General features: G+C 39.7%; 1 protein-coding gene across 6 annotated transcripts in view; it reads right to left on the bottom strand.

Annotated features, from left to right (window-relative positions):
* CADM1 (cell adhesion molecule 1) overlaps nucleotides 1-13,154 on the bottom strand; it is a 333,054-nt gene that overhangs the window by 11,594 nt on the left and 308,306 nt on the right. For 2 of the 6 annotated variants that reach the window (XM_032167470.2, XM_032167468.2), the window contains 2 exons: nucleotides 12,540-12,572; nucleotides 5,026-5,079 (listed from right to left, as the gene is read on the bottom strand). The exons of 2 other annotated variants lie outside the window; for them this stretch is intronic. In XM_032167470.2, the coding sequence (XP_032023361.1) occupies nucleotides 5,026-5,079; nucleotides 12,540-12,572 (87 nt within the window). The remainder of the gene's footprint in view (nucleotides 1-5,025; nucleotides 5,080-12,539; nucleotides 12,573-13,154) is intronic. 2 more of the 6 variants (XM_032167471.2, XM_032167469.2) reach the window with 1 other exon arrangement.

Here is a 13,154-nt window from a genome sequence, read left to right on the forward strand (position 1 = left end):
GGAGAAAGATGCTTCAGTGGACCTCAGGCATTTGGGGGTGTGAGGAGGATGGATTAATGAATATGGTGAAGTCACCCCAAAGCAGTGTCCAACCTGTAGAACTAGAATTCGCACTTTGCACCGTAGCCTGCCAACTTTTTAACTTTGGAAGAAAAGTTCCCGTTTGATGGTCTCCTCCCTTCCCATGGTGGAAAAAGGAGCATGTTGGATTATGAGAAAGATCAGCAGCAGGATGCAGTTCAAACACATCGTGGGGAAGTCGCGGGTGAGCCAGCGTGGACCCAGTGTGATTTCTTCAGTCTACTGCCTTCTATGAAACTCAATTTTAAAAGGGAATTGATGTGGTTTAACCTTTTCCAGCCATCACTTTCCTATGGCACTTAGGGTCACCTCCCAGGGGAAAGTGATCCCATAATTTAGGGGAATCAGTGGGACAATAGCACTAAAGTACTGAAGCAGAGTTTAGGTCTTCTTTGAGGAGAAAGAGCTTGATTTGATGCTGGGAAAAAAAATCTTCCCAGGTTAGTCAGCACATTGCTCTATGCCTGATGGGCTGCAGAGTGCCTGACTTTTCCCTCATTCCCCGGGTGCGCACACTGAATTGAAAAGGGTCAAGAGGATTACCAAAGGCCCCAGCATACAGGAAGCTGTGGATTTCATAGCGGGAAGGGCGGTCCCTGCAAACCAAAGTCCTCTATTTCCTCTAGAGCCACGAAGACCCATGCTTTGCTTCTCACTGTCTCCTAAGCAAACCGTTTAGCCGTTTGGGCCCCAGTTTCCTCATTTATAAATGGAGACCAAGAACCCTTCCTTAACAATCTCATGAGATTTTCATGAAAATCTTCTATTATCTGGTTCATTCTCATCTATCTGGGTCTTCCTGTCCCAATGGCCTTCCCTGGTAAACTTTTCTAAACCGACATCCACCTTCTTCCAGCCCAAGCCCTCACTTCTACTTTATCTGGTTTTATTGTTTCACAGCATTTGTCACTGTCCAAGATTAACTTGTGTTTTGAGTCTGTCTCCCTCAGTAGGGTGTCGCCATAGGAGAGCAGGGGCCTTGGCTCCTGGAGGCCATGGCAGCTCCAGCTCCTGTTGGTCTTGTTCACTGCTGCATCCCTGGTGCCCAGCCCAGAGCCCAGCACAAGGAGCTCAAATAATTTTGTTGAATGAATAAAGATCAAACGAAGTAATATGTGTGAAAGAGCTAAGTTACAAAGTATGATACAGATACAAGCCATATCATGCCACACTTCAGATTTATGGGCCATAATTTAAATATATCTATACAGCCCATCTGGTTTTTAATGTTTTATTATCATTATTGTTATTACTCTACCAAGGGAATAAAATAGCCTGTTTGCCAAATCTGGGCCACTCTTTATATGGGTTAGGAAAGAGTTCCCCCTAAATGGTACAGCTACTGACAGTTTCTCACACACATTTCAAGCAAGTTTAGCCAGGACTGAAGACACTCCCAGTAACTGGAAGGCCATATATCCCCACCCCCAGGACTGATAATCTAAATCAAAGGATCTTTAAGTGCTCCTATTAGCTAAATGTAGGTTTGTTATTTTATTTATTTATTTATTTTTTGAGGTGGAGTCTCTGTTGCCCAGGCTGGAGTACAGTGGCGTCATCTCGGCTTACTGCAACCTCCTCCTCCTCATTCAAGCAATTCTCCTCAGTCAACCCCCGCCCCTCCCTCCCTGCCCCCAAATAGCTGGGACTACAGGTGCACGCCATCACGCCTGGCTAATTTTTGTGTTTTTAGTAGAGATGGGGTTTTGCCATGTTGGCCAGGCTGGTCTCGAATTCCTGACCTCAAGTGATCCACCAGCCTCAGCTTCCCAAAGTGCTGGGATTACAGGGGTGAGCCACCGCGCCCAGCTAAATATAGGCTATATTTTGAAGCCATGTTTCTTGTATAATCCATTTAGGGGATTGCAGTTGGTTCATCTAGATTCTTCCTAACACCTAGATGAGGGTTAGCAAAGCCATTTAGAATTGCCCTCCCAGGCCCAAGCTTTTTTTTTTTTGGATCGTGAGGGACATGTTGTAGTTTTCCAGATCACTTTCTTGTTTGTAGGGCAAGAGTTGATAACATGTTTTGAGGAATCATGACAGCTCTGGAATTTCTTGTCGGTGCCTTTGCTTCCAAAGCAGAAGACTGATGGATTTCTTGAACTGTGCTGGAGGGCCATTTTCTGGCACACTGTATATTTACCACCTCACTCCGCTAAACAGTCCCCCAAGGCCTCTCCACTGCTGAAGGGAGAGAGGCAGCTGGAGACATTTTGAAAAAGTTTTAAAATAAAATAGAAGGACAAATATGCTTAAAGCTATTCTATTCCACGAGTGGCAATAACCACCAGCTGTCACCAGGAAAGAGCAGATGTAATTGATAAAACAATTCAAAACTCTTATGCATCCATCATCAATAAAGTTAACACCCCAAAAGTAAATGAAAGGGTTCAAAGTAGAACTGGGTAAGCTCCCCAGGCCTGCCAATAATTAAATCACTGAACTACACACGAGCATAATTTCTTTATGCAGATTAAAGAGGAAGATCAGCTGGGCAACTTGCTTTGCTGGGTGAGAATGGAGCACCATATGTTGCTTATGAAATTGTCATTAATGAAGGTAGCACTGGTGCGTGGGGGAGGTCGGGGCAAAGGGGACAAAAGGAAGATACACCATCATTATTTGGAAGGAAATTGAGTACATAACATTTATCCATAATATGGAAAGGATGAAATTTCTACCCCGATGCAGCAGGGAATGGATGATGATATTATTCATTACCACAGTTTAGCATTAAATGTGCAACACCTATTCTAATTTATTGATGGACTGTTTAAGACGGGTGTTAACCAGTTTGTCTTGTATTATAATTGAATTCAGTCTCTAGGCTACAGAAATTTGAGAAGTTCATCCTTTCTCAATCAATATGTTCCCCTTCAGTGACCCATTTCAAGACAGCTTCATAAAAATAATGTATTTTGTTTTAATAAATTTAAACACTATGACAGCTGCTCAATTTTTATTGGTTGTTTTTTTTTCCCTTCAGATGTCTCTTTGCTGCTGAGTGAAGCCAAGCTCACAATCAATAGTAATTGATTAATCAGCATCCCCTTTGAACAAAGGTGCTAATCAGTTTTTGATTAGTTCATCAAAGCAGATGCAAAGGCAGCCCGGCCCAGCCTGATAGTTCATCAGTGTTCTACATGACTTTCGGCTCCTGAGCAATATATGACTGCAGTGTTCCTGCAGGGAGTGGGGGAGGGGGACAACATAATTATTAATTTAACCGAATTATTATGAACACAAACAGTTGTTGGTTTATTGCTTCTGACTTGGGTGATTGATAGAACAGCAGCAGGCACCCATCTGACATGGCGCAGTGCTGAGGCCCAGAGTATTCCTAATTGATGATGCTGGTGGAAGGGGTGGATGGCTGATTCAGTCACATTTTCCTAAAGAGGAGAAAAATGACTTTTGCGTATCTGAGTGATCCTTGTCTGGCTATTGTGCCAAGAGGGATCAGGGCCAACATACCCACCAGCTTTCTTAGGATCTTTGAGAAGATCCAATTGCCAGGGCTACTGTGTCAAAGAGAGTTGTTTTATTTACAGTCAGTCAGAACTGAAACTGTCTATCACCAGAAATGCAAGCAGAAATTGCTTACTTCCAGCATCACATTTTAAGTAGGGAGAAGGACTTATCCACCCTTATTTTAAAATAAAACCAGGCAAATGTTTTTGCAACTTCTCCAACTACACCACGAAGAAGTGGCAAAAATGAAACACTCTCTTGATGGGCTGGCTATCTTTCTAATCTATTTATTTATGCATTGGGATTTGGAAATTCATTCATTCATCCAATAAGTGTCAATTGGGTACTTAGTACATGACAGGTGTACAGCAGTGAACAAAACCAGCATGGCCTCCTGGAGCTTCCATAGTCTGTCGAAAAATAAATCCAACAGCTAAACTCAAACTACGGCAACATAACAGCAAAGTGAAGATATCCCTGAGGTTTGTCAGAAGCACGTAGTTGGCACTAAATCTATTGCACTTTGAAAAATTGAGTAGTACTATCTTATTCTCTCACTGGGTCAGACTTATAGTTAAGGACTGCACCTCAATAGCCAACTATTAAAGGGAGCTTCAGTAAAAGCACCTCTGGAATCTTTCTTTCCAATAGGCTTCAGTAAGTGTCTACAGTCCTATGACTTAATTTCTCCATTGCAATAACAAGAAGGGCCTTGCTTACTGACTTATTAAGTGACGAATGGAAAGGTTTATGCTATAGCTGGTTGGCAGTTAAGTCCCACAGCGTCATGGAAGCCCATATAATTGTTTAGCTCTGACCACTTTAAATCTTCTCCCTCCCTCCCTTGTAGGATATGCTTCTTATTCTGGATTAGTAACACCTAAATCCCGGAATCAAGCATGAAACCTACTTTTGCAAGAGCTCAGCGTGCTGTGAAAGAGGTCTGAGATGGGTAATTAGTTTACATCATGGTGTGTGACAAAACAATTGCTCCCCCCTCCTCTCTGTCCTTCCCCACCCCTAACTTCTAAGATAACTACATGGCTATTCTAGTCCCCTCCACAGAAGTAGGCAGTCAATGAGTTGCTTGTTTATTTTTAAAAAGATCTTGTCACATAATCCAACATCCTTAAACTGCTTTGTAATGCAACAAAATTTCTCCCGACACATTATATATCTAGGACATAAACATTATTTGAAGCCACTGAACAGAGGGGCTTTAGTACAATCCCAAAGGTAACTTGTGTCTTCTGCATTAATTGTCCCCATTCTGAAATATAAATAACGCTACCACAGAGAAAACAGGTGAGTGGGTGACCGGGGAGGAAGACAGTATTGATACAAATTTGTTTTTTGTTAGTCTCAAAATCCACACTGATTGCTCAGCAAACCAAATGGCCATTTTGTAGAAGTGGATAGAGCACCCACAGGTTGGACACTGCAGTGCCTTACCTAATGACTAGCCCTTACCTGAGAGGTCCTCACTGTCCAGTTCTTCTGCGGAATTGGGCAACTGAGTAAGGCCTTACAAGTAAAAACAAATCGTTTTTCTTTTCATTCCTCGAGGGACATAAACAAAACACTTAAGAACTGAGGATGAATTTCTTTAAAAACATGAGCCAAATCTCTTGCTATCTACGTTTTTGATAGCGTGAATGTATTAATTTCTTCAATTATGTAATTTTGTTCTTAATACGCAATCGAGGCAGAAAGATTCCTCAGTCTCCACTGTTCAAAGGACATGAAACATGAAGGTGAATGCTTAAAATCACTCATTCATAACAGCATGCAAAAAGAAAAAAATCAATAAAGCCTGATTGTTAGCTGTCGATGCTCTGATATCTCTTAAATACAAATGTATTTAGATGTTACATACTGATGTATGTATGTTTTATTTCACATTTTACTGTAAATTGAAATCCGCTGCCAATGCTGACAAACACAGTTCATTATCAATTTATGATGATCTTGGATCACGTATTTCAAAATGGTACAGCATCTGCTAACTGCAGATTGCAGGTTATGCCTTCATCAGAAAATCTGATTCGCAAAATGATTTTTTTAAAAAAGAGAATTTCATAAATCAATGGTATTCCTGAAAAATAACACCCTCAAAGCTGAAAAAGCAGTTAGGTCAGGAGGTAATCAAATGGGGGCTTGAAATGCCTATATCCGAGTCAATTCCAATGCTGGCCAGCTGACATGCTTCTCAGCTAGCTCTGATCTGAATTAAAAGGGGTGAAGAGGGAAGTAGATAAACAATGGGAGGCTCAGATAGGAGATGGTTTCCATTTCCTTTTGCTTTATTTGTGAGCTGATCTTTAATGAAGTTTATTTAATAACACAAAATGTTAGACATTCAAGGCGGCTTTACTTGTTCTTTGCTGTTCTGCTCAAAGTCCGGTGTGACTAACTGCCTAGGTCCTTTAAGTTGCATAGCAGTTTGCTCATTACTTCTCTAGTCAAATTTGTCCCTTTTGAAGATGTCTGTGGACCTAATAAACCGCAAGGTCTTTGGAGAAGCAAGTTGTGTTTATTTTTGCATCTTTCCCTTCTGCTACAGCCAACCCACAAAGTATTCTCAGTCAGTATCTGTTGAATTAATAATTTGGGAATAATGCCCAATCAGAGCATAAAAGCAACCAAAACAAATGCTTTCGAAACAAGTAATGTCAAACTGATCACTATTTTTAAAGGCCCAAATGAACCACAACAGTCATGTGCAAATGATCACTGAAGCCTGCATTTTGTAAGTTGCTTTATAGAGAAACCAAACGAACATTGATAGCCAGGTCAATTCTGTGAAAGGAGGCTGTCACACCATCAGCCCTTGAGGAAGAAGAACTTCCATCATGACCCTTGGGTGCTAATAGTTAATGGCAGGTGCTGATTAAAAATGGGAAGATTTTGAGCCCACCGGTATTCCCAAACTACAGATTTAGGCAACTAAAGGGAAAGCAGTGAGCAATGCAATCAATTATAGAGGCAACTGAGTAGAGAGGATATCCATTTGTTCTAAAATCTGATTGGTTGACAGTATTCCTATTTCTAATTGGCTTATACATTGTATAAAGACTGATGAATACAATTATTTAAATAACTGTTATAAATAGGCAACATAAAGTACTTCTTTGTAGTTAATTATAAATTTGCAGTTCTCAGAAGGCTAATCTCTCACTTCTACCTGGCCCAACAAATATCAAAGCGTCCTACATATGTGCTTGGTGCCCACTGAACCACATTAAACAAGATGTTTCACGTAGGTAGCTTTACTGCTGAAGGCTTATTTCCTTGGGGAGGGCATTAGAAAGCTAATAAAAAAAACCAAAAAGACAAATATGTTTATGAAATATCATTGATATGCAAAGGTTTCCATTAAAAGCAACAGACAGTTGATATACACCTCATTAAAGTGGAAACTGTCATTTTTAATGGCATAAACTTTAAAATATATCAAGTTATCTGGAATCTACTGCTCGGATTATGTTCTAAAGCACGAAGCCATTTAGGCTAGTGGCGTTAAATTTGTTTTTGTAGCACTATTATATTGTATGAACCTACAATACTCCCATAGTTGGACAATTTCTGAATAAATATAATTAAGAAGAATTTACTGAAGCACTGGGTGTACAAGTGGAGACGAGCAAAATTTATCTCCTAAAACTGATTTGGCTTAGGTATTTTTCTTTCATGTTAAAAATTACACACTTTTCATTTTCTCAAAGAAAAAGACAAAGACGTATTTTATGAAGCAGAGAACATTCTTCAAAAGGAGACTTCACTCTAACAACAAGTGGGAAATTACTTCTTGTATATTCTCTTGAAACTTTCATATCATCCATTAAAGCCCCTTTCTAGTCACTGCTAATTAAAATGTATTCAACGTATGTCTTTAAACTTTGTTAAACAAATGAAAGTTTACTTTTTGTCCATATGGGATTATTTTTGCGCAATTAATAAAGTCCTAAAGATGCAAACATGGTAATTTAATATATGCATGATAGCCATCTCTTCTGCAGAGATGAGTGTTTAACTTTTTCATGGTGCTACAATGTGCTATAACATAACCTAAGCCCTCTCAGATAATGCTTTTGCAGTTGTGATTCTTCCTTTTCAACAGTAATTGCTGGCTTCTAGAAGTGATACGATGTGGCCATTTAAAACCAGGGTAAGAAAAACCTCAAAAAATTAGAAACAATAAGAAATTCTAGAGATATTAAACCAATTCAAAGTCAAATACAATTTAAATGCTTATGGGCTTAGTTTTTCAGGGTATCATTTTTTTTTTCCAGAAAATTTTGAAATAGAGTGATTGAATAAAACCTCCAGAAAACAAAACCTCAGCCCACTGGTCCTAGTACCATTCCCGTTATGAAAAACAAAGTAGGCGATGGTCTCTCTCTTACCTAAGCAGCATACATCTGATCACTTGGCCATATTATGGAAACTTACTTCCACCACCAGCCATGAGTTCAGACGCCCCCGGTAGTTTTAATCTAAAAACTCAGTCATCCTGTTCTTCCTGCTTTGTCAGCTTTTGTGGAGAGTTTTCCCTTCTTCCCATTAGCAGAAATTTGGTTCACGCCGTTAGACAGAAGCACATTGTTTCCAAACTGCATATCAAGGCTGAAACACAATCTTCAGGTCCTGCAGCCATTCGTAAACCTCTTGAGCTGTGCTCTTGTGTAGAACATACAATGTCTGCAGAGTCCCGTGACTGAATGACAGCCTTTGAATGCCATTGTTATGTGCTCATACAGAGAGATGTACATAGAGGCACATACACAGATGGTGGACATAGCGGTTGTAGTAATGCGCACTGCTGGCTATGTTTCTTTAAAATGGGCTTAAGAATTTCCCCACAACTGAATATAAAGTATAATAAGAAAATTGTATGTGCTTTTCGAATTTGACCACGGTTTGCATTATTTATAAACAAGTCGGGAAAAGGAAGAGCTACAGGGGCAGTTTCCTAAGGGCTGTGCTCGTAGGGTACGAGCATGTAGCTAGCACAGGCGAAACATTCTGAAACCAAAACTGAAAATGAAAAATTACTCTTCAGAGGGGTTTCCAGTTTGCGTCTTACCACAATTGCATACTGAATTAAGAACGATTTAAAAACTCATTGGGGATATGAAAATTCATGAGATCATCAGCCTCTACTGTATTCAGAAGTGAAAAAGCAAGAGGACAGGTAGACTTGAAAATAATAAAATGGAGAGGGGAGAGAAGGGGCACAGAGAGAAAGAGAGACAGAGAGAGAAAGACCTCAAACCCAGAGGAAGCCAGCTGACTGCAGTGCAGCAAAAGCACAAGCACTATTCCAGACCATGGGCATGCTGTCACCCGACCCCTCACACTGGGGAGGAGGGTGGGGAAGGGGAGAGGGGACACACAGGGCAGAAGGAACAAGGCACAAGACACAGAAGCGCCCACATACGAACAAACAAAAACCATCGCACGCACCCACACATCAAGAACATAATGACTACACCATCCGTGCGTTAAATCACTCATGCATTTCTCAGACCATGTGGTATCAGGATTCGGCAGAGTGTTTTTTGCATTGCTCAACATGCACACATAACACAGGATTCTTCCTGTCCAGGCCTTAAGGATGAGCTCCAAAAACACAAATGCTCAAGATCCTTATTCAAAGAAGATCCCTTGTGTCAGCCTAGTCTAAAAATCCCATTCTTAACACTCACATTTATCTTTACTATCAATTAAATCCTTAAAAGCACATTGTGGATAATTGTTGTTTGGCTTTCTTTTTGGAGAAAATCCACTTGATTTTGAATCATGCCCATGCACTTCTAACCTTCCAATACATGCTTATTCCAATCAGATATTGGTAAGAACAAATGGTCAACATACATAAACAACTGGTATAAACTTCATACATACTCTAGCAAAACAAGCTTGAATGAAATATTTTAATGAGTCTTCAAAGGGAAAGCTTTAAAAATTGTTATTTTTTCTTTTCCTTTTCAAAAAAAAACACAGAAATATAGAAGGAAATCCAGTACAAAAACTTTTAAGACCAAAGATGGCCATAGTTGATTGACCTAAAGTCTTGTCATTTAAGTTGCTAAGTTATCAAACCATTCAACATTTCTAGGCCCAGATCACCACAACAAACATCTCGAGATTATTCTCAAATGAATCTAAGTCAAATGGTTGCTGTAATGAAGAAGTTGAGTTTTCAGCTACAATTCACTAGAATAAAAGCAGTTCTGTATCATCATATCTTTGGAAATCTCAGATGCTGCTTTGTAATTTCCACCATGTTCTATTACCTTTTCTATCCTGACAACTGACCTGGAAGTTTTTCCCCCACATCAAGCAAAATTTTAGATATTATCTGGCTTTCATTACCGCTTCTTTGCTGTGGGTTAAAGAGGATGCTCTTTAAAATAGTGGCTGGAGCCCTTTGTGAAGATGCTACGAGGATTTTGGACAAGGTAAAGAATGTATTTATAAGTGTATTATACAGGGATCAGCCTAGATTATCTATCACTTTTCTATCCCTCTGCCGTTAAGAAGTCAAATTCCAAGTATATATATAAAATACAATAAATCCGTTGGCTCTAGGTGTATTCTTCATGCACCGCTAGTCAATAACATCCTACTGAGGTATCACTAACTTGAACATCGTCTCCAAACTAATAGGAAGGCAGTTGCTTCTCACAGTACACAAACACCTCTATTACCTGCCACAGAAATGCTATAAAATCCCATTCCAAGTGTCTCTTCCTTATACCACAAAAAGGGATCACCTTCTCTTTCTGTCTCTCCAGGGAAAGCTCTGATTAAAACTAGTACTCTAAAATCAGGATCAGCCTGAAAGTTAACTTCTTATTTTTCAGATTAGGGGACAAATTTCCTACTTCGAATAGCCTATCCAACTCTGAGACCTACATCCACTAGAGTCACGTAAGAACATGAATTTCATTGAGGGGACCCAGAAAATAGAATTCTGGAGCTTTAGGAGACACATGATCAATATTTCTTCAAGGATCTCACAGAATTTAGGAATTGTATGGTTACATTATATCAGGGGTGTCCAATCTTTTAGCTTCCCTGGACCACATTGGAAGAAGAATTTTCTTGGGCCACACATTAAATACACTAACAATGATAGCTGACGAACTAAAAAAAAAAAAAAAAAAAAAAAACATATCACAAAACAATCTCACACTGTTTTAAGAAAGTTTACGAATTTGTGTTGGGCCCCATTCAAAGTCGTCCTGGGCTGCATGTGGCCCATGGGCTATGGGTTGGATGAACTTGCATTTTACCTTTAAGTTAATTATAGTAAGCTCAAAACCTAAAGTATCTTAAAAAGACACTTAAGTATCTTAAAAAGAATAGAATCTCTCTAACTACATTAAAATAACCCTTTGAGAATAATCGATAAAAGTCAGGAGGTGCTCAATTAATGATGAAACCTACAAATAACTGAGCTTAATGGACTGCAATGCCTGAGATGTAGCCAGCACTATGGGGCATTACCTTAGAAAGTGGAAGTTGTATACCTAATTGATTTCTCATGACTGTCAGCATACCTGGCCCCTTTAAGTTATTTTATGAACTTTTCCCTTTGTGCCAATGACCAGAAAGGGCAGAAAGAAATAGGAATGGGGTGAGGAAGGATACATTGCTCACCCCATTCACTCCAAGGATAAGTTTGCTTTGCTTTCTCAGAATTCATCATAGGAAAGTCAAAAGATGGGGTGAACTGCCAAGCATCAAGGCCTGACCTTCAAGGACAGCTCCTACAGAGCTTAGAGATTTTCCAACTGGTGAGTTATCAAATGTAGGTCTCTAAGTGAGTCAGTCTGTGGCAGGAAATGTTTCTCTAAAGGTTGAATTAACATGGCAGGGTTGGCTGATCACCTCTTGTCATTTAAATGATAGATTTCCACTCTGTACAACAACAGGCAAAGCGATTAAAGTAGGCCCTTTACCAAATAATTCCCTTGGATTCAATTATTAAAATTCAGCCCAGTTTTAAACTAACATGTCTTTTCTAAGCACAGTCTTGTCAGGGCTAGATTCGAGCTAAGTAATAAAGTAATATACAGATGAAACATGATTCTCATTTTCTGATTGGAGAGACATAGAAAAGTTAATAGACTTATTCCAATCCAGTAAGTCATTGGTGAGATGGGGAAAAAGAGATCACATTTCCTGATGCCCCTCCTGAGCTTTACTCACTCAGTTTTTATCACTTTGTGGTTAAAAACATATTACTATTTTACCTGCAAGCCACACACACACCAGTAACTTATTTAAAGTCCCAGTTAATGCTGATAAAATTGACATATGGTATCATTCTCGGTTTGGAGGAGTTTTCTGCCAAATGTGAGCATAAAGTTATATGAACACATAGAGATTAGGAGTGAACCAGTGAGGGGTGATGGGGTAAATATGATTAGCAACATAATTAAAGTCATGACCTTTCTAAAGAAGAACAATGACCTTCCTCATCAGAAGCTCATGATTTTAAACAGGAATCTTCTTCCCTGGTCTCCCCTTCCATCTCAACTTCACTAAGTGACACAAATGACTCCTCTTCAAGATTTACCTGGGACCATGGCCTATACATAAACAAAGCTACTGGGCCTTTAATTCAGATGTTACAATTTGCCTGCAAATACTCGTCTGTTTGAAGCCCCATGTATTTCAGGGTTTAGTGGAGTTTTGTAAGTAAGGAGGACTCTGTGCCACTGAAACTCCTACAATTCCAGCCACCCAGTGGGGAGAAGGTCTCATCTCAGCTTGCATCCACTAGCTACTGAACTCACAACAGAAATGACAAGACTCGACATCTTTTCAAACCTTAAAAAATTACAGTATATTTATGAGGTCAGTCTACTTGAAACATGATTTCCCTTGAAGACTACATTTCTCTTTTTCCCAGGCTTGCCTTGCCTCTCAGCAGTGCTGAGAAAGTAGATAAACAGTAATGTGATACCAACCGTGAACTGCTGGTTCTGTCGTCGCCGTTGTGTCTACAGACGGGAACAGAGGATTGGAGGAAGGGAAGAAACAGGAGGAACGGCATGCAAAAAAAGGGAAAATGGAAAAAAATGGAACAGATAATATATGAGCAAGCTTTCAAAGAACATCGCGTGACAAGCAATAATAAATGAAAAGCAAAAAGCATTTGAAGTGAGTTGCACTGTTTTAAGACATGCCTTGAGCTCAAAGCTGCGAGCCAGTGAGGAAAACAGTAAATTCTTTGGTTCTGGGGGTCTTGCCAGGACACATATATTTGCTAGTCAATAGTCAGGTGGACATGCAAAGTGATGAGAAACACCAGTGCAAACTCAGTGGCTGGTAGATGGCTCTTAAAGCATCAAGGCTCAGGACTGCGACAGAAAAGCTCAGTCGAAAGGCTGGTTAAACAATGGATTCATAACATTCAAACATTGCCTTTGTTTTAACCCAACCCACCCGGGCACTTGAGCTTCTTGACTGCCAGTTAGGCATCATTGAATCAATCATGCTTTTAGGATCCTTTTACTGCTTATGTTCAGATGCCTGTAGATGAACAGACAGGTTTAAGTTTTCCATCCAGTGTATTATTTCAG

Source organism: Hylobates moloch, unplaced genomic scaffold (assembly GCF_009828535.3).
Source record: "Hylobates moloch isolate HMO894 unplaced genomic scaffold, HMol_V3 SCAFFOLD_11, whole genome shotgun sequence".
In the NCBI taxonomy this organism is placed as follows: Eukaryota; Metazoa; Chordata; class Mammalia; order Primates; family Hylobatidae; genus Hylobates; species Hylobates moloch.